General features: G+C 39.9%; 1 protein-coding gene across 1 annotated transcript; it reads left to right on the top strand.

The window, feature by feature from the left end:
* Nucleotides 1-7,802: 7,802 nt before the first annotated feature.
* Nucleotides 7,803-22,923, top strand: slc1a3a (solute carrier family 1 member 3a). Its single transcript, XM_023282137.3, has 10 exons — nucleotides 7,803-7,962; nucleotides 8,454-8,769; nucleotides 9,661-9,798; nucleotides 16,635-16,839; nucleotides 17,192-17,234; nucleotides 18,019-18,287; nucleotides 18,386-18,619; nucleotides 19,005-19,199; nucleotides 19,686-19,820; nucleotides 20,854-22,923. The coding sequence occupies exons 2-10, from the start codon at nucleotides 8,586-8,588 to the stop codon at nucleotides 21,059-21,061; spliced, it is 1,611 nt and encodes a 536-aa protein (XP_023137905.2). The 5' UTR covers nucleotides 7,803-7,962; nucleotides 8,454-8,585; the 3' UTR covers nucleotides 21,062-22,923.
* Nucleotides 22,924-23,005: the final 82 nt, after the last annotated feature.

Below are 23,005 nucleotides of genomic sequence, written 5' to 3'. Positions count from 1 at the left end.
TACTTAAGTTGTCAGATTCTCCAGTGAAAGCTCAAATTGCATTTCTCAAGTTAGGAGTAGATCAGGTGGGTATTCAATCTTGTATTTATGTTTTGTTATTTTGAGAATTGACTCTTATTGTGCCCCCATGAGATGCTCTGGAATAAGTCTGATCCATAGAAATCTCACCCTGCAAACCATCCAAAGGACCCACTTCTAATGTCACCACAGAACACCTCAAAAATATCCCATCTTCCCAATGGATCAGCGCTGTTTTGGCAAGACAAGGAGGACCTAGTCTATTCATTCAAATGAACGAGAATGTGTGTCCAAACTTTTGACTGGTAGTGTATATTAAGTCAGGAATTTTAATGTTGTGGCTGACTCATGCATAATAAAACAACATAATTTTTTTTGTTGAATTTTTCTGTAAACATAAATTGAACCTGAAGAGTAACTTGTAACCAAAGCTGTCACAAAGATGCAGTGGAATGAAAAGGTAGATGATAACCGGAGCATAAAATGGAATGGAATGGAAAGTGCAAGTATGTCAGATTTAAAATAACGTTCAATCCCTGGAGACTGGCACGCTAGAACATGTGTGTAGTCTACCATCAATGAAAACTATCTCAAGATGATTAAAAATATATTAGGTTTTCAGTGCTCCATCTTTTCAAAGGTGTCTCATTTTGCCCTTTGGTCATCAGCGGTGTGGAATAGAAAAGGTTTGTTGTTTGTAGGCAGAGGAAGTTTGTTTTCCTGTGTGCTAAACTCTACTGCTTCTGAGCCCAATCTGCTCCTGTTATTGAGTGTCTGGACTTCCTCTGTCTCTTCCTATTAGACACCCTCTGCGTATTCCCTCCATATGTCCTCTTCCCCCCTCTGTCCCTGCCATCACCACCGCGCTCCTTCTCTGCATCCAGACGACAGGCCGCTGGGACCACATCCAGCGTGGCCTCATTCAGATCAGTGAGAAGCTGTGTGAACGACCTCGTCTCCCATCGCGCTCATTGAACAGCTATGAGTGCGCTGAGACCCCTGGGTTTGAAGTCTGTAACATCTGATCCATGGGAAACCCTTGTGCACAATGATGCTGGTGAACAAAGCGGCCCCAGTTCTGTGTGTCCCCAGAGGGCCACGGTAGACTGCAGATCTTATAACCTGTCCTGGATACATCACCCCCATGGGAGTGGACCACTCCCATCTGCAACTACTGGCTGCCAGAGCCGGATAGACTTACACAAACTCACTGCTGCTGAGATTGAGGACATGACTTGTGTGTTTATGTACAAAATTTACTAGCTTTTGTGTGTGAGAGAGAGAGAGAGGGAAAGTGTGTGTGTTTGTGATTCCATGTCTTTTAAACGACCCCATTGGTCACTGACGACATCATATACACCTGAAGCTGCCAAATCATTGACCTTAGCTCCCTCTTCTCCTTCTTTAAGACCTGAAAGAATTCTGTAAATGTGGTTGATGTGCTCGATGAGGGATGGCTCAGGCGATCACTGATTTTTTTAATTTTTAAAGTTTTTTACAGCATGTTTGTCATGATCTGATCCCACACTTTGATCTGGGCACCATTAAAAACTCAAGGCCCGTACGCGGTGGACAATAAATCAATAGATTAGGACTAAGTAACAGAAACTCGTCTGGTTCCACATTCCTCCTGTAATCTGTTTAACAGAACTGAGACTAGACTACTAACTTAAGTATTTGAGGCGCTGCGGTCTCCTAAAGAGAGCAGAGGAGGTGTTTGATCCATAGTGAGACTGGTAAGAGGGGAAAAAGTGGAGTAAAACTCGTGAAAAATGTTGGATGCAAAAAAAGAGAAGGAGAACAAGAAAAGCAAATAAATCTTCCTCTTTTTTTCACATGCCTATTCTGTCATCTCCAACTTAACCACATAGCGAATGGACTACATCACTGACTCACTATCATTCCTTACCCAAACGCACCGGATGTTATACCAAAATAGACTTTTGCACAGATTAAGCAAATACTGTGGAGAGTTGTGGTAGATGGATGAGCACAGACAAACTTACCCTAAGCAGACGAAAAACAGTCTTCCCAAAACACACAGTAAGAAAAAAACTCATTAAATACCCTCTTTATTTATCTACTAATGAAACGTGAGTCCCTATAATAGACAGATTTTTGTCCTCAAAATGAGATTAATAAAAATACACACACACAAAGGCAACAGCTTTTTGTTTTTTGTCCGGACTCCACGGCAATTTGTCACATTCACCTGTTTCTGTTGTTTCTGTGTGTTTTATGGCAGGATCCCTGATTCTTGTTTCCTTTCTTCAATTTACGAGTTGTGCTCATCAGGCCGACCCCATCAGCCGATTCCTTGCTTTGCAAAGGAGACAAAGGAGTCTGTTGTGTGTTGTTGGTTGTTGGGATAGCTGTGTGACGGATGCCATGTGGGTCGCTCTGGTGAGCGGGAGGACTGGGAGGGGGAGTCTTGATTTAAATCTTTCCAGATGAGCTTGGTTTAACAATGTGAAAGACAAAATTTTGACCACTCAGTATTGGTCTCTCTCTCTCACATACACGCAATGTTCAGAGAGGATTTTGCAATATTTCTCTGAAAATGATCTGCATTTGCTGGAAATGTGAAAACCTGTTCTAAATAGTGACGTAGGAGTCATTGGCATGCAGCCTGTGGTGAAGCATTAACATGTTCATTTTAGTTAGCTCAGAATAGCACAAACACACACAGACCAATGTCCCTCGTTGAACAAATCAAATTATACTGTGAATTACTGAATGCAGGACAGGCTGCTGTGTTCAAACTCCTCAAGACCTTTGCAAATATTTTGAAATGTTTTGTTCCTTTGTGATTCTGGGCAACATGGATGTGATAATTAAGCTTGCCAAGTGTCTCTTATCACTTTAGGAAAATAATCTCAAACATAATATTTATGTAACCCAATGTAATAGATCTGCCACAAACTTTTACAAAGAGAATATTGCTCGGTTTTGATTGACAATGCCAGAGACGCATTCATTTAACTTTTATATTTACATTTTTGAGGTTGTGGTGTTGAACTGGACTATAAAAAGTTGTTTTTAGTGTTCTAGCCATTCCCTTACAAGCATGAAGTGCACATAAGAAACACATTTCAGCGTCGATCCAAATTATACAGTTGAAAAAACAACTCTCTGACATTCTGAACAAAAACTGAGTGTGATAAACTTCCTAGATTTAAAATTTGCATGAGTTATTTTGTAAATAGATTCTTTTTTTTTTTTTCTCTTTTTTTTGTCTGCATTTGTTCTCATTGTTTAACTCCACAAGAAGGGAGTCAACATTGTATGAGATCGATGCATATTTTAGTCTTGCAGCCAAATATTTTAATATTTAGTGCATGTGTGTGACCATCACCGGCCCTCCCTGAAAGCTAAGCAGACCTTCTTTATTAGAATTCCCTATTATGAGCCAGGGAGGGCAGTGCTACACCTCAGTGATGTGTGGGGGAAACAAAGACTGGACAGGATGAACAGGACGAACAGGATGAACAGGGATAGAAATTAACAGGCGGTGCTATTGCAATTAAAGATAGTAAGGTGGTGTGTTATTCCCAACTACTAACTGTCAATCAATTTAAAAAAAAAATAATAATAATTAAAAAAAAATTTGAAAAAAGAAAAGAAATCCAAACCAGCAGAAAAGAAAAAGAGATACAATAAATAAATAATTAAACAAACGGTACTGAGCACCATAATTGTGGATGTCTTGATAGTGTAGAATAGAATAGAATAGGCCAGAAGAGGATACTAGTGCAAGAGAGAATGAGTTTAGGGTAGAGAGTCTGGAGAGATTCTCAGCACATTCTGGCGGGTCCCATCATTCACTGAAATGGGACTCGGCAGTAGCTGGCGAGACCTGATCAAACATGCAAGTGTGAAGGACCCGGAAGCCCAGAACAGCAATCAAGGCAAGGCAGGGCCAAGCCAACAGGGCAACCCTCCCCCCGGGCCGTAGGAGCCACAGGGCGGCACCCCCAGAGAGCCTCCGGGGCCACCGTGAACGACGCGAACCCGGAGAGCAAGAGGGAGCAGCTACTGACACCCCCAGCGCGCCAAGACCGACCCAGGCAGCCCGGGGCACGAGGACCCACCCGCCACCCAAACCCCAACCCCGCCCACCCCAGCCCCAGCCCCCACCAAACCCCCCACCCCACCACCCGACCCGCCCTGTAAATAGATTCTATCAAATGGTATTACTGAACATGTTAAAGCTGGCATTTCGTGTATATATTCTTAATTAAAGTTTTAGTTTTTTTCTGAATTTAAACATTTTTCAGAAGTGAACAAATTGACAGTATTAAATATCTTCACAGTTTCATGTACGTGTGATTTACAGCGGCAGAGGGCATAAAGTCTTTCTCTTGCTAAGGTCTATCTGAATAAAAGAAGTGCTGGAAGTAAAACCATGTTCTTGTCACAGAGTCGACTCATAATTGCAGCTTTTTTCATCGTTGCACACACTAATGATGGCTGAGCTATTGTACCATTCAAGCCATTGGCCTGCTCATCTGGAAGAATAGTCTCTTCTGAGATCAGTTCGGCATGTGGTTATGAGCTGGTGACTGAACTACTAACCCTGCAAGACACAGATAAGCTCACCAAAGAACTGAAACTGTTCCTACTAATAAAAATGTGACTAATGTGCAGTAACATGATAGGAGAAGTTAATACATGAACACATTTTTGTCCAGGAAGCTACGCCAAATTATTGGCTCTTAGTGAGCAACTGCTGAAACGTATGTCGCTGCTAAATAAATGTCATGACAGCAGTAACATGGTGAGATTAGCAGTGCTGACAAATCAGCCACAGACAATTCCAGTCTGTGTGATAAGCCAGTGACTCAGTCTGAAGGCTTCAGTCTGATGTGACGAGAAGAGCTGTTCTGTGTTTCTGAGGCCCAGAGGATGACAGTGATGAAGATCACAACACAGTACTGATTCCCTACAATTCAGATGCTAACAGTCTGTTTGTCACAAGCTAATGATGGTTATCCAGGCATCTTAGAAGAACGACGAATCAACAACTCTGTGCTTTCCTTTGCTGTACCATTATATTCTGAATAATGAATACAGTCTGACAATAGCAGCCCCAAATATTTGCTCTCTCATTGCAAATATCTTGATCTCCATTGTGTGTTCAAATGCATGTGTTCAGACTTAAATGGAAGGTCACTGCTAATGTCAGCATATTAACATGCTCACCATTAGCTCTGTCATTGTGTGAACATCTTAGCAACAAATCACAGCTTACATGAGTATTATTAGTATTTGGTCCTAAGCCAAAGAATCTGACAAAGTGAACACTGCAGTATACAGAGCAGTGTTCAAAGAATAGGAAACTGTGCTGAATGTAAACCACTGTGAAGATGGCATTAATAGTAGTCTAATTTGGAGACTAATGATCTCCTGGATTAACCAAAACAATGCAAACTGCCCCAGACTGAAATAACAGTTTTGCTGCGTCCCACTTGACCAGTTTGAAACATCAGAATGAAATGTGTCCAATAAAATATTTCAGTAATTACCTTAAATATGTTCTAATTACTTACATGTGCTCTTTGTTTTGATAACATTTAGTTTATCGATCAAAATGTAGCCTTAACGCATGTCCCACACATTCAAACAACCGTGTTATAAGACAAATATCCCCTCTTTTCATCAAGTGTAACATTCCATAAATCAGAATCATAAATCAGGAACTAGCTGTTTCTTCTCTTTTCTGCAGCATGGGCAAAAAAGTTCCTCTTTTATTCACAAAAATCTGAGTCTCACCAACTGTTATAAACTTTAATTATGGAAATATTGCTAGTAAAGGTAATATTACACAATTTTTCTTCAATATACAGAGAAAAATGTGTTTATCCATTGTTAGCATGTACTGTCATGTAATGTAATGTAATAAACCCAAAAAATATACAGAACTACTAGTTCTTGCACATGAAGCTTTTCAGATTGTCTAAATTCCTGTGAGTGTGGAAGTAACAATATTGCACATATCAGTGGTATTGCACTGATAATTCAGATGAAAAAATACAGTTTTTAAGCTCAAGGGGCTCAATTTCTAGTCCATCTGAAAGAGCAAAAAAAAAAAAAAAAAAAAAAAGGAAATTCATATTTTTCACTGTCTTTCCATCAAAATCATTACTTGCCAGAATATGATTCAGTCAGTGGTAGATTTAAGTTGACTTTAGTATTATTTGGTCTCCTGTGATGTGATCAAAGCGACAAAAATGTTTTCACTTACATACTTTTTCCTAACAGATAAATAAGTAATAATCTACAGGCACCTGAATGTTTTAATTAAGCATATTTTTTTTGTAAATATTGATCTCTACAGTCTAAAGGAAAGAAAAGATTCATGAAAAAGTCTGTGAATGACTGTGAGTCACTGTGTGATAAGATCAAATAAATTACTGCTGAATCTAGTGCTTTTAATTCCTCACAGCAAATGTTGAAATGTTGCCCTTTTCTCCTTATCGGAGCACATCCAAACTATCTGAGTGAACACTTACAATACTGGGGAGAAGGGAAAAAAAGTTTGATGGCAGTGTTAAATGAACTCTGCCTTCCATTAATGCAAGTAGCTACTCTTAGTATCTTCAGTACTGGCTGTATTATTCTTGGTTTGTTGAAGTCTACAGAGTTGTAGAGATTAAACAATTACACCAGGGTCATATGAGACACAGTGTGCGTGTGTGTGTGTGTGTGTGTGTGTGTGTGTGTGTGTGTGTGTGTGTGTGTGTGTGTGTGTGTGTGTGTGTGTGTGTGTGTGTGGAGTGACGGTTGAAACATTTCGCAATATCTCTTGCCATACATGGATTCCCTTGCTATGACTCAGAAAGGATGGCTTTAGCCTTCTCTGCTCTAGTTATTTTCATTTTTTAAACACTTTAACCCATTTTCTCTCACACACACACACACACACACACACACACACACACACACACACACACACACACACTGTCTAAATCACATTGCACATGCCAAACTGTGAATTCCTGATGGGGCCACAATAAATTTCATGTCATGGCTTTCTAACCGCTGTGGTAAAACTTAGGTAGTAATTATATTTTTGTGGCACAGCGAGTAGCTGTCACAGCGGCACAGCAGACGTTTGCCCAAAGAGAACAAAAACATGCACACACAGACCGTTTCCTTCACAACCAAAAGCTTGAGCACTAGTTGCACCACTGGCACTTGGTAAATATTTACCTTCTCTGTTTAGTTTAACAAACTAAAAACTGAACGTTTTTTTTTTTTTTTTTTAAGAAGAAAAGACGGCCAAGTGGACTTTGTATGGTCGTATGTACTAAAATGTGGCAAAAAGCAACAAACAGATGAAAGTGTCTGTTGGAGATGTGCCAGCAACAAATGCATGAATGGGTAATCCACTTCCATATTTTTTTTGATGGATGGGCCACTTTTTTATTTCTCTGTTGACTCATTCTCCACAGGAATCTCCAATCAGGCTGAACTTATCAAGCGTGAAAAACCATTTGAAAGGAAGGCTGAGAGGGACAGAAGAAAACAAGAAGGTCCTTTCTCTTATTGCTGCTTGGAAAGCTCATTATTCCTCAAGCTCCCCTCTTTCTGAAAAGCACCCCCTCCTCTACCTTACTTCACTTTTTTTTGTTCCCGCCTCACCTCCCCACAAGCCCACACTGTGTGAGCGACTAACACTAGTTTTTCTTCTACTATAGCGCCGCCTCCATTCTCTCACTGGCTCTTTCATTCCCTCATCTCCGCCGCTGCTCCCTCCTTCCCTTTCTCCTCCCCTCTCCTCTTTCTCCACTCTTTCTCTTCATTGCTGGTTGCTCACGCCAGCCAGCTCAAACCCAAAGAGCTCTTCTGTCCCTTTCACACTGATCGAGCTTTAAAGCCACAACTTTCCCCCCTGAAAAACTGAGACATTGCTCCACTGGAACTTATTGCTCAAGTCTAAAGGTACAGAAACAGCTTCTATTTTAGCATTTTACCATTTAAATATGTCTGCAAATGTATTTGACCAGCAGCTGTGATTGTGTGTGTGTTTGCATGTGTGTGAGAGACTCCACCAGGGAATCAGAACTGAAGCAAAAATGTACACGTGTGTTTTAGTGAAGAGTGTACGTAAGAGGAAGTCTGCCCTTCGTTCCAGCTGCGAGTGCAAACCATGTGTTCTTTACTTGAAGTGTTTCTTGACAGATGTTGAAGTATTTTTTAGTGGGACGGTGTTGCATCATTATTACTGTTACTGTAAGAGACAGAATCTGTCAAAGAGATTGCAGTAAGATACTGCAAACAGTTTTATCCATTTCATATGTGCTGTGTGGGTGTAACTCAAAAGATGGCAAAATCACATCATCTAATACATCACTGAACTAAAACTTGACAGATTTGTAAACTATCTTTAAAGCTAACTTCAACTCCGGCATGTGTCCTTTCCTCTCTCCTAGGCAACTTATCTTTGAACCAAAGGAGAGGTGTGACGAAGAGGAGCAACAGGATACAAGTGAATCAGCGACACCTTCACGGTGTTGTCACTACAGTGGAGTTCAAGCTCCTGCATGTTAAAACTGATCTGAGCTATGACTCAAAGCAATGGGGAGAACCCACAGCGGGCTCGGAGTGGTCTCCACCAGATCCGGGCCGGAATCCAGTCCCGATCGTTGCTGGCCAAGAAGAGAGTGGAGAACATCACGAAGAACGATGTAAAGAGATTCTTCATTAGAAATGCCTTTGTGATCCTCACTGTTGCTGCTGTCATTATTGGTGAGAAGGAGCTTTTTTTTTTCAACCAAATCTCAGGTGCTATTTAGACACTGAACTCTGATTTAGTTAATTTTGTACCAGAGGGTAATGGAGGACATCCTCTCCTCTCCTCTTATAAAAAAAGAAGGAAACGCATTTGCTGCATCACCCCAATAACCCATCAATCTGGTGTCTGTAGGAGGACAGAAGAAGGAAAAGAGTTGAAATAAAAATCACCGGATGAGAGAATAGACGGAACTCAGATGAACTCAGCTGTCTGGCCGCTATCTGACCCCGTGGTCGACCCTTGACCTGTTGCCATTAACCTCTGAGTCTTACCCAGTAGGAAGTGAGCCAGGCCCACCCACCGCCTGCACATCTGCAGCCCTGCTAGAATTACACCGTGTCATGACAAACACAGTTGACTGATTGTTAAATCCAGGATATTCTTCACTTCGGGCTGCTAGGTTCACCACCTGGGCCTGTCAGTGGATTAGTGCTGGACTGAGCAAACAGCTGACTGATAGTATAGACTTTACTAGTGCTGGAGAAAAGAACTCTCACACAATTTAATAAGGAAATCCAATTTAAAGATCAACTAAAGAAGGAGTGACAGTCACAGGTATTCTGGAAAAATCTACATTTATTCCCCACAACCCTCTTAATAAGTCAGCTTTTGTTAATGTTTACCATCATGCCTTCACCCTCAAAAGCAAAGCTCCACGTCTCCTGTGTCTTTGTGCCATGTTAAACTAATGAGTGGTACTATAGTACAGACACTCACTCATGATCATGCGTCAATTTGCAGTAATCTGATTATGTCTAACAGCAGGTGTCAAATCTGTGACTTTCGTAAGGTTTTGTGACATTGACAAAAAAGGTTTTCTTCTTTGCCTCCAAATTTGACTGCAGGTATAATCCTGGGATTTGCCTTACGGCCATATAAAATGTCGTACCGTGAAGTGAAGTTCTTCTCCTTCCCCGGAGAGCTGCTGATGAGAATGTTGCAGATGCTGGTGCTGCCCCTGCTGGTTTCCAGTCTCATCACAGGTATGAACACGGCAGTTTAGTGCAATCAGGACACCAAAAGCTACAGATGCATCTCTGAACCAAATGCAATGGAGTTATAAATTACTAAATTAGTTACTTCGACTCTTACTCTACTTTATTCTTTGAAATAGGCACAGTTTTGATGTAATGGTATTTACGCTTCAGTTTCAATGCCAATGCCATTACTTTTACTCATTGACCAACAAACTTCTCATGTCTCATACCTCATAATCTAATACATTTGATTGCATCAATAATTTCACTATAATACTAACAAATGAATGTGATAATGTGGAACACCCAGTTCTTTTTCGCAGCACTCCCACATGGGTGTAACATTATTACAGTAAGCAGTGTGTTGTCAATGACTATTTTTGTTCTGAATTTAGTCATAACACAGCACTTTACTGTATATTCTGATTTCACAAACATTTTCAACACAGTGGGCTTTTTTACACACACATCTGCCTGTATGCCTGCTCAGCATGGCTCTACAGCTTTATTTTACATTTGAAATGATATCTACCGTACAAATAACTACCTATAAAACAAAAATCCGTCCATCCATCTACTGCTGTGCCCCCTAAAACTGTATCTCTGCAGTGGAAAGGCATCACAGCATGGAAAAAGTAGTACTCTGTTTCTGTTTATGTGAGATTTTACATACACATCGAGCAAGTGGCCTGTGTTGTCTTTGTGAAATGGTGATAGTGCTGTTTGTTGTTTCTTTTGGCACCGCTGATCATCACGTACTTCATGAGTGGCAGAGTGAGGCAGCTGTTTGTTCACACGTTGCTGTTTGTTTCTTTTAGGCCAGTGGTAGAAGGTCAGGATGACCTCATGAGCGAGACAGAGAGAGAAATATTTTTTAACTCACACTCTGTCACATGTTTAACACACTTTGTAACGGTCTTGATCTTGATACAACATGGCCAGCGCATCCCAGTTTTACTGTGCATTAACTGAAGCTTTTCAAAATTTGTGAAAGGGATTTCAAATTTCAAAATTTGTGAAAGGGATTATTTTAGTTTCAGTACATCTTGTACTCTCAGCAGCTTGCATGAGTTTAGGCCAGTGTTTCACAACAACAAAAACATATGACATGATGATGTTTGCTTCCGGGAGGCCTGTGAGTGTGTTATTGATCATAGCCTCTATTTGTTATTAAAGCGTAGGCCCAGCTTGTGAGTTTCCAAAAACACTAGTCAGCAGCACCGACTGAGAACCAAATGTCCAGCAGTGACTGACAGGAAAAGAGGCCAGTCTCCTGAAAGGATGACAGAGACCCGCTGTCCGATAATAACCTGCTTTGTGTTGCAGCCGGGCGTAACATCAGTATCCTCTGACATCATGTCACATGACCACAGCTACAGCATGTGGAAACCAACAAAGAGTGCTGTTCTGCAGCCAAGTCATCTGTGGATGTGCACTTTAATGCAAGTTATCAGATGTCCATTTTTGCATCAAAACAAATAGCACACTTTTTTTTCATAACTTTTTTATTTTGTTCTCCAATCTTCTAATTACAGACTTGGAACCCTCTATTAGGGTGAAAACTGCACTTTAATGTTTTTTTTTGTTTGTTTGTTTTGCTTTTTGTGCTATTATTGAATAGCAATTTGGTTGTGCAGCTTCATTTAGAAAGTCTACATTGTGCACACAGCAGTAACACATTTTACATTTGCGTAATTTTTGCAGACATTACTGAGATGAACAGAAAGAATCTGCATCAGCCAAGGCAGTGTGTCACTACCAAAACTTTACACAACAGTTGCACATAGAAAGCAATTTCAATGAATACATTCTCTTCTTCTTCTCTTATAAATTCTATAAAGCAGATAAAATAATCCATCTGATTACTGTCATCTCCCAACAAGTCCCACCAAACTCAAACTTTAAATGGCAAAAAAGTTTATTTCAAATAATTTGACACTTAATAGTAAATTGTCATGCAGGGCCATAATCTGAATTTAAGTCACAATTTTAGAAGTGAATCTTTTGAAAGCTCTAAAGCTACTGTGTCACCAACTGCCAGCTACAACCCATTCTAGCACAATGTGTCAATAATTACAAATATCATACCCATCACTCATCATTCATTGAAAAATTGAGTTTACTGCTTCATTTACAAATACAGGATATGCTGTATATGCCATGGTATTTATCTATACAGCTTTGCCACTGTTAATAACGCTGATGCTACCTTGTTCAATGAATAATGGATGATATTAAAGTAAAGCCTAAAGTTAGAGCAAATGAGTCAGTTTGCTGTAAAATTACATGGTTGCACAGTGCAAGAATGTAAACGCACTGAATGCAATTTGACTCATTCAGCTATTGTATAATTAGATAATAAAATTGCCTTATTGCAACATTAAAATACAAAGGGAATCAGAACAGCATGCACCTGCCTGCACATGCTGGCATTATGTGACTCACCATCTTAAAGGATTTTGAACTTTCACAATAAAACTGGAAACTTTGTCACTTAGTAGGTAGATTAATAAATTGTCTTTACTTACATGAGGAAAAGGTTACATTGTTTTTTTTGTCTGGTTTTGTTTTGTTTTGGCTGCTTTGTACGTCTCTGTGCAGCAGAGCTTTAAATTTCTTCCACAGTTTTTTCAGATTTCTGCTGAAACCATGTCCTCAGTTACAAGTCACCTTAGGTTGCTTTGGAGCAACGCCTTCTCTCGCTCTTGAAAAGCATTTTCAACTGTTTACGGATTTGTGTTTCTGTCCTCATAACATGAACTGGATTCACCAGCTTTCACATGACAACCAATATCTCACAGCCTTAATGTAGCTGCAGTAAACTCTATTTATAGAGGAGTGGTTGCTTTACATACATGACTTGCAGCATGACTTTGAGAATAACATATTTTGGAGGATAAGAGCATCACAGCTAAGCTCCTGTGACTTATATTTCACAAACACGTGGCCCCCATGCAAAATCGATGTCACGCTCCCAGGACTGAATAATGCTTCTATGTGAAGTGAGTTGTCCTCTGAAAGAGGACTTGCCTGTGAATTGATCCTGTCTAAAATTGCGGTTGTATTGAGAATCAGAAAGTTTGACGCCACATGGGGCCCTGAGAGGTAGTTTGAGTAGAGGGGCCCTGGAAGGTAAGAAATGAAGGAACTCAAGATGAATAGACAGGCAGGAAAAACCAAGGATCAAGGATTAAGGATTATGAGAAAAGGGCTTATTTATTTCAGCAACAGAATGAGAAAAAGAGAGTGCAGATAACTGTAGAGTTCAGCATCTTCTTCATAAGAAAATAGCTTTTTATTTGTCTCTCTTTATCTCTTAGTCTCTCTTTCTCGTGTGCTCGCTCACACAAACATACTTCACTGTAAGCGCTCCATATGTACGGTCAATATAGTTAAATTCATTTTGTCTTCAGGCGTTTCAGTGTGAGAGCTGAGGCCACAACAGAGTCTTTATGGAGTCAAGGAGGGCCTGGATGGAGGCAAGGGAAGGGGGAAGAGGAAAAGGAGGAGGATTACAGATCACAGGGAAAGGAGCTTGAATCATCTGCATACACACACACACACACACACACACACACATATATATATATATATATATATATATATATATATATGTGTGTGTGTGTGTGTGTGTGTGTCAGCTGAACATGAAAGGCTTGTTCTTGGAATCTAAAGAAAAATACAATAAAATGTTTTTTCAGTTCCTCTCCTAAAAAAATCCCTCAACCCAATAAACTTCCACTATTCTTCCTTTCTTTACAAACTTTTATGACATTTTCTTTTGGATTTGAAGAACATTTTAAAGTTAATCACTCCACTAACAGCAGTAAACAGAGGTTTGATCTTGCTGCTTTTGTTCTTTTTATGTACTATATATATATATGAGTCAACAAAACCTTCATCTGCATTTGATTTGTGGCAAAGCTGAACCACAATTTGGCAAATACATAGTGATGTAGTTGCAATGACCTTTGCTTTCAAAATTTGTATCATTTGAATCCTTATCTATGCCAACAAGTATCTGTTGTGTCAATAAACGTCACTAGAAAATGAATATCACAACCTACTAGAGCTGAAGATGAGATAATCTAAATGCTTGTTTGGTCACTTACTTGGTCTCCATCATTAAGACATAGTAAATATAGAGTCATATAAGAAGCAAAATATTTGAGACCCTCAAACTAAAGAAAAAAAATGATCACAATTATACAGAGGACTGTTTTATCAACTGTATCAAGCTCCAAAGTTTTAAATCCCACAGACCACATGCAGATTTTAGGCCTTCAGGTAAAGTCTTGCTAGAACTGTGGAATTAATCTTTGCCCAGAGCCAGCTGATGATTGTAGAGGCCTCTTGCTGTTGCTACGTCCCGTGTTTCAACTCTCCCCTAAAGTAGGCCTACTTTTGTGTTTGATGAACATTCCCCAAATGAGAAAGAAAGTCGTTCTCCTTGCTCTCCTTCCATCTTGCTTCTCTCGTTCTTTTGAAACGATGGAATTGGTGAGGCTGCGTCCGCTGTTGCCCGGACAACAGGCTGGAGATCATTGTGTGCGTGGAGGGCTGACTAAGTCAACAAGTTTTCCCAGGGCTGTCAGTAAAAGGAATAGGAGGAAAAAGGCAAAAGAAGAGAGGGGAGGCGGGGTGGCTGGGAGGGAAAGGGTGGCAATGAAAGAGGATTGTAGCAATAAGATCAGTGTGCAAGAAAAAAGAGGGGAGGGAGGCAAGATGTTGGGGGGGTGGGAGAGGAGGAAGAGCAAGGGAGGGGTGCTAGGGGGCACCCTGAAACAAGAGGTAGCGATGGAGGGGAGCTAGAGAAAGAAGGTGAAGAATTTGGGAGAACAGAATGAGGGAGGGAAGGATGAGGAGGGGAGGAAGAGGATCAAAAAGGGCTGGATAAAAGCCTAATTTCTGGGCATGTTGAGACAAGAGGAGCAGAGAGGGCCAAAGTAGGGGCAGCAGGTACACACTAAACACACACACATACACACATGTGCTTGTACTCTTTGTGAGGACACTGCTCATTGACATACTGCATTCCCTCGCCCCTGGCCCTTCTTACCTTCACCATCACAACTACATGCCAAACCCCAACCTTGACCCAAATCTAACCTCCGCCCTAGAACCCCGTCTCAAACCTCAAATCTCCCATTGAAGTTGTGAGAAAATGACGAGAGAACAAAACGCCCTCCCTCCCAAGGTGTAAAACTCAAACTGGGCCTTGCAAAACAAAACAAAAAAAAGCAGGCATACCCACCCAAACACTTTAGTGTACACAGTATCAAAGTACCACATGTGAAAGGAACACATACGTCTCCCTATCGCACAAAGCCCACTTTGCCCTGCACAGCTCTGAATGAAGATAAAAGCCATAATAGGACCTGACACCCTGAAAATACAGCACCACTGTTGTGCCTATTGAGGAAGCTTGTCTGTTTCTAAATCCCGTCCTCTGAATGGCTGTATTTCTTTTTGCCACCGTTCTCCGTGCAAAGTCTGTTCAATGCTATTTGAACTGTGGAGGAGAGTTTAATCTCCAGACTCCGTGACTCCCTCGCTCTTCCTTCTTGCAGGCATGAAACTTTGGTTTGTCTCCAGCACCAATTCTTGACTAAGAGCAAGAGTTGTCAAAATTGTTTTTGTTTAATCCAAACATGATTTGTGGCATCAGAGCCATGAAATATAACTCACCACATTTTAGGTTTTGTATAATTTGAAAGTATCCAAAGTTTCCTGCAGGAATGTGAAATTTGCCCGATGTAGCAGGAAGTTAAGTGTTTTTTGTAACAGGATCTTCTGCTTTTTGGGCTTAATCCTGCTGCAACTTTCTTCTTTCCATACTTTTCCCTTGGAATAATGGATATGCCCTATACATACACACAGCATTTGTTCCATTGTTTTCTTTGTGACTCAAATATTGAGCTGAGGCCAGATTGTTAATCTGCAACTGAAATCTCTGCAGACTGTGTTCACAACAAACTAAGGTCACACCCATGACATGAAGGACTTTTCAAATACAGCGATGAATGATGCCAGCTTGACACAGCAAAAAATGCATAATTTCAGAACCGAATTTTTGGCACTTAATCCCCGCTGCTGTAATTTGCAGTTTATCATCTGTATATGAATGTACAATATGTAATTAGGTTTTGTATATTAGATCTTCCCCTGGGTGTTATACAGTAGGTGTAGTTTTCCCCCAGCAAAGGTCAGAGTCAGATTGTGTTTCTAGCCGCTCATTGTTGTCACAGATAGTTATTCAGATAATTCAGATTGGGTGTATTTCACAGATAATTACCACACCTTTTCCCAAGCTAGCTGTATGATCATAGGGACAGTAGTGAGTGACACATCTGTGCAAACTCTGAAGTCATGGTGCGGCGTAGATAGGGAGTTTTTCTTTCTCATGTAGAAACAACAGCAAAGACTTGTATGATGCTAATATATATATATTAGCATCATTTAATTTTTTTGTTCTTTTGTTTAATTAACATTTTCGAGTACATGCAAATGAAAACCAATTCTGTGTGACTGTAAAGGAAATAATCAATACGTAAACATGAATGAGTTGGTAAGTAGTGAAAGAATGAATGAACTCATACATTCATAAAATGTTCACTGACTTGTAGTGTGATTAATTTAGATGGTGTCCTGCTTATAACACTACACGTTCACCACACTGTTGCTACACTGCTGCTCCCTCTGCAGGAATTCTTAAAGCATGAAAGTCTGTCCAAGATTCCGTTATTAGGAGTAACATTGCAGGTGATTGTTGATAAATATTTATTTGATAAACTGTAGTAGTGCTATACATTTACATGATTTGTGTGATTTGTTGTTTGCAGGTATGGCGTCTCTGGACAGCCGTGCCTCTGGAAAAATGGGCATGAGGGCCGTGGTTTATTACACCACCACAACCGTCATCGCTGTGTTCATTGGTATTGTCATGGTGCTCATTATTCACCCTGGAAAAGGATCAAAGGATGAGTTCACCAAGCCACAGCAGATAGAGCAGGTCAGCGCTGCTGATGCCTTTCTGGATCTTATCAGGTACCTACACGCATCTGTGCAACCTGACCGTACAAACATTCACATGAGCACCTTAGTACACTGATTCTGTCAACAAAAATGCAAAATCAGAATCTTTTACTAATTTTACTTTTTGATAGTGATCACTCGGATCGAGGCGTTCGACCTGGGAGGAGGATTTTAAAGTTCTGTGATCTTTGAGGTGTAAATGGTTTCAAAAAAGCTACAAAATGCAAATCGATATCAGCCAATGATGCTAATATTTTATACAGAGCATGTAGTTTTCTTGGTTTTTAATGATGTGCTTTTGCAATTTCTCAGTAATTCATTAAACCACATTTTAAAATGGTCCCTATTTTGTTGTGTTTTCCAGAAACATGTTTCCTCCTAACCTTGTGGAAGCTTGCACCAAACAGGTAACACTCCAACCACATGCTCTCTTTTGATTCTTGTCCTGCAGTTACATAACAGGCTCTATTTATGGTATTAATTGTCTCAGCATATCATCACTAGTACCTGAGTGTTCAGTTAGCATTGTTTAAAACCACTCCATTGAAAAATTTCTGTTTCATGTGCTTTTTTTCTTTTGCACAGTCATAAAGCCAATGTCTTTCCTTTCAACAATAGAGATTTCAGCTGTGGATATAAATTTCATATCAAAAGTTCAGCAATTATATCAAACTTTTGTCTCCTTAAAAAAAACATGCAAGATGTTGTTTAGACCATTGATCTCAATCTCTACTAATACCATCATATATATTACAAAAGGGGATTTTACAATATCTGACAGGGATGGTACTTTGTCATGGGCACCTAATGATGAAATCATTCTTAGCTGCTCACATTTACACCTCACCCAGCCATGCTGTTAACCAAGTCCCTTGCCTCAGTGCCACTTTCACTTCCTCATTCCGACACACTTTAGGCCAATGGAGTTACTCTGGTGAAATTGTGAAATTAAGTATGCCAGATGGTAATATAGGAACTTGAAAGCAAAAACAACTTCATTCGTAAATGTTTATTTATTGAGCATTTATGTTCAAATACACATCTGTTTCACGATAATGCTGTAATATAACAGGTTAGTCTAATATCAAATGACTCTGAATCACAAATGTTTTTCTTGAATAAAAATTAATGCAAAATATTAATGCAACTTAATCATCATTCAATACATCTGTCTTTTTTTTCAAAATCCAGTTCAAGACACAGTATGCCAAAAGAGTAGTCCATGTGACAATGACTGTGAACGACACAATATTTGCACCCAACGGCAGCCAGACAATAGCCCGAGAGGAGATGATCCCAGTGCCAGGAGCAGTTAATGGAATCAATGCTCTCGGCCTAGTAGTGTTCTCCATATGCTTTGGTCTGATCATCGGGAACATGAGGGAGCAGGGGCAACCCCTAAAGGACTTCTTTGACTCCCTCAACGAAGCCGTCATGAGGCTGGTTGCCATAATAATGTGGTAAGTACCAGGAGGGCTGTTTTACCAGATGGACGAATAAATAGAGCTAACAAAGAACGGAATGTTTTAATTATAAATTCACATCAATCAATCCCCAGGTATGCCCCCGCTGGTATCTTGTTCCTGATTGCTGGCAAAATTGTGGAGATGGATGACATTACATCCATGGGCAGCCAGCTGGGAATGTATACGGTGACAGTCATTTGCGGTCTGCTCATCCACGCCATCTTGGTCCTGCCAACGCTCTACTTCATCATCACCAGAAAGAACCCCTTTGTCTTTATAGCTGGGCTGTTGCAGGCTCTCATCACTGCCCTCGGAACATCCTCTAGGTATGAGATTAGGTTGAGTGCTAAAATACGATCACACAGACTGACAGGAAAGGTATAGGTAGAATTAATTCTTAATCTTTCCATATTTACAATTCAGAATTCAGGCAAACATATTTGCATTGAAGAAGGACTTTTATTTCAAAATTGACTAAATAATTGCAGTACCAATGTCCCTGTGTTTTCCAAATGTATTGTAATTACGGTTCAATAGTGTACTTTTCTGATCAAACTTTTATTATCACATCAATCAACATGTTACATATATACAGTTGTTGCATACTTACAACAATCTTGGCTTGCAGTCTAAGGTTTTAGACACTAGTATGCTGTTCCACTTATTGCTGAGCCTAATTTCTCTCTTTCTTTCTTTCTTTCCTATACTCAGTTCTGCCACATTGCCTATAACATTTAAATGCCTGGAAGAAAACAACAAGGTGGACAAACGCGTGACTCGATTTGTGCTTCCAGTCGGTGCCACCATAAACATGGATGGCACCGCTCTATATGAAGCCCTGGCTGCCATCTTTATCGCGCAGGTCAATGACTTTGACCTGAACTTTGGGCAGATTCTTACCATCAGGTATGTGATATCAGGTACACTTGCATTTCAACTTTGAATACTGAGTGATCATGTGATTAGGTCAGCAATTTGTATCACTGTACATCTTTTTGTGCCGCTAAAAGGAAACCCAAAGGGATTTGATTCAGTAAACATTGACTGCTCTGAGAGTTTAATCAGTTTTGGATGGCTAGAGGAATACTTCTATTTGATTTGCCTTCCATTCTGGCAGTAACCTCTACTTAACCCAAGTTAAGCCTTTCCAAGACTCAGAACCACAGTTCCAACTATATGAATGACTTTCTGGCCACTAGTCTGGCCCTTTGACAAGGGCTAGATGGAGAATAATGTTGCAGCCCAGAGAATAAATGACCCTCTTCTGTGCTATTACTACTGAATAATTGAGAGGTCAATACCAGGACACATCTGACAGTGCAATAAATAATTTTAGATAATTCTTTCCATCTGCCTTTTCTTTTTTCTTTTCTCTTTGCTTTTTCCTATCAGTATCACGGCCACAGCAGCCAGCATTGGAGCAGCTGGAATCCCTCAGGCAGGACTGGTCACCATGGTGATAGTGCTAACGTCTGTAGGCCTGCCCACGGATGACATCACACTAATCATTGCTGTTGATTGGTTCCTGTAAGTATCAACTATATGGGGCTTTAGCAAATGTTAAAATCAATACAAACACCAACAAGTCAAGTGTTTTCCCCAAGTTGTACTACTTAACTTTGGAGTTGCAACATTCTGCAAATAGTTTGGTTTTAGGGAGGAATAGAGAATATTTTATGTAGGGATAGTGTAAGGGGGTATGAATTCCCTGAATTTTGACCTGGCTGAATTTTTTGTTGTGCTGTACACTGTTGAGTGGATTACCAGACAGCTCATAGAGACACTCCCTTCACATTCCATGTCCCTCAATCCATCTGGTTTTTATTCGGTTAACAGCCAACCCCAGTGCAAAGCCCTGCTTCCTCCTATCTACTGACTGTGTTTCATGTGGTCTTAAGATTGCCTGGAGCAATTAACCTCCAGTTTTATGTTGATGTTCATGCATTTATAAACACTCCAAATAGATTTAATTTACTCATTTTTTTTTTAATTTAAGGGATCGATCTTGCTTAGTCTTGTGTCTTTCTTGTGCTGTTTTATACTGTCTTCTTGTACCTTGTCCTGTCTTCTTGTGTCTTTCCTGTCTTGTTGTGTCTCATCCAGCCTTGCTGGGTCATGTCCTGTCTTATCCTGTCTTATCCTGTCTTGATGTCCTTTCTCATCCCATCTTGTCTGCTTTGTCTTGTCTTGTCCAGTCTTGTTGTGTCCTCCTGTGTCTTGTACTGTCTTGTCATCTATTGTTGTCTCTTGTTATCTCTTATTGTGTCTTGTCCTGTCTTGTCCTGGCTTGTCCAGTCTTGTTGTCTGTTATTATGCCTTGTCCTATCTTGTCCAGTCTTGTTGTGTCTTGTTGTCTCCTGTGTCTTGTCATATCTTGTCCTGTCTATCCTGTCTTGTCCTATCTCTTTGTCTATTGTTCTGTCTTGTTGTGTATAGTCCTGTCTTGTCCTGTGTTTTTGTGTATAGTCCTGTTTTGTCCTGTTTTTTGTGTGATGTCCTGTCTTGTCTTCTCTTCCCAGTCCCTACCTCTGGTTCTCACCTATTCTCTGGCTTTCTTTAGGGACCGATTGCGCACCATGACCAATGTCCTAGGAGACTCCATTGGTGCAGGTATTGTGGAACACCTGTCTCGCCATGAGTTACAGAAGAAAGACCCCGAGGTGGGAAACTCAGTAGTGGAGGAGGCAGACAAGAAGCCATATCAGCTCATCTGCCAGGAGAATGAGTATGAGAATGAGAGGCCTGCTGACAGTGAGACCAAGATGTAGGGACGAGATTTGGGTTCAAGGCTGCATATGTTCTTCAGAGAATCATTGCACTGCATTGAACCAAGCTCTCAACTAAACTCCTTTGAATTTTCAAACCTCCTTCTTACAAAATTGGAGGATTTAAAATAAAATTGATCTACAGCTAGAATATATTTCAGCCAAGTAAGTTGAAACCTCACACTAATATGTGAGGTTTCCCACACACACTGCAGACTTGAAATGATTCATGGTTGCAATTGCTTTTCGACGGGTTTGTGCTATGATGCTTCATGAGAGAACTATTTGTGAATGCCATAAGGTGGCAGCTGTTTACGATTAAGAATGAAAGACAGAGCCCAGTGGTTCTTGGCCTGAGTGCCATAAATCCAACTTCCCTCAGAACTGTGATAACTATTCTCACCCACTAGAGGCCAGTATTGCTGTGAGTCTGATCACCACAGCAGAATACAGCCCAATACTTGCACAAACTTTTTCTGGCTTTAAAGTTCACGGTTTTGTTTTCTTGCAGTGGTGTTTTGTATAAAACATGTAAGTAAAGAGGTAGTAAATCTATCTGGAATGTTGGAATTCATGCACATAACTTGGGGAACCAACTTCTTTGAAGGGAAAAGGAGCTATTACAAACTTCTGTACAGACATCTGTGGCTTTACTTTTTATGATTTGCTGTACAAATTTCATCTGAATGAATGACTTAAATGATTTACCTTAATTTACACATACTCTTATTGCTTAACTGTCCAAAGCAGCAATGCTATTGCTAGACATACAAATCCGTCATTCAACCTATACAAATTTGTTTTTTTCGTTGAACATATGTTCCTTGAAACAATTGTTACAATCATTAAGACTGAAACACCAAAATCATTTGGCTATGTTGTTACCTGTAAATTTGCTGACCTGAGAATTTGACCTGCCATCAAATTAGAATTGTTCACTGTTACGGTTTAACCAAAAAAATAAAAAAATAAATAAACACCAAAAAATACAAACCAAATTTCTGTACAGTTCAGTCAAATCCCATCCAAACAAATCGGTAACCTGTAGAAGACAGTGTGGTTTTAATAGGAAAATAGTAATAAATTCTAATGGTGATTGTGGATCAGTCGGTTCTATAGATATATACACATCCTCTAACATGGGCGTGGAGCTAAAAACTGTTTAGCTGAAACACTCACATGTCACTATAAAATATTTGTTGCATTAAATTAGTAAAATGGTAGGCTGGCTGTATGATTTTCATATTATACTAGACTACATTTAAGTTTTGACTATTCTCAATTAAGCTTCTTGTAGAAATTAAAATTGAATACTTATTTCTTATGATTTATTATCCATGCATGTTGTAAAGTTATAGATTTCATTTTAATCCCCATTTTTTTATTTGAACTAATTCAGTATATATAGCAAATATGACATTTGCATAGCAGTTGCATTGTATAGAAGATTCATCTGAATATAGTGTCTTTGTATAGAGAAATGTAGATAAATTTGTCTATTAATTGTAGATTGAAATGGCAAAAGGTCATTTGAGGATTGTATACATAAGGATGCTATGACCTAATGACCAAACTAACAGTCCTTCTAGTTCCTCTTTACAAATGCAAAACTGGCTGATTTAAAGGAGCAAATGTTCTCCTTTACGCGCTTAAGGAAATGGAATAGTTCCTTCGTTTACAGTTGCTGATGTGTCTCTTTATATGACTCGTTCCGTGAATTGACACACCCACCCACCCACCCACCCACACACACACACACACACACACACACACACACACACACACACATACACACACACAAATTGAGTAGTAGTTGTAGGTTCTTCTTGCATGGATTTTTTTTGGAATAAAAAAATAAAATCATTGCTTCTGTGTTTATTTATTTTTTATTATTAGTCTGTGCATACCTGAGTAGTGCACATGCCTGTTTGAAGACACTAGGGATTT

The sequence above is a fragment of the Amphiprion ocellaris genome, chromosome 6 (assembly GCF_022539595.1).
Source record: "Amphiprion ocellaris isolate individual 3 ecotype Okinawa chromosome 6, ASM2253959v1, whole genome shotgun sequence".
Taxonomy (NCBI): domain Eukaryota; kingdom Metazoa; phylum Chordata; class Actinopteri; family Pomacentridae; genus Amphiprion; species Amphiprion ocellaris.
The sequence above is the reverse complement of the archived record's forward strand: the minus strand, read 5'-3'. Positions and strand labels throughout refer to the sequence as shown.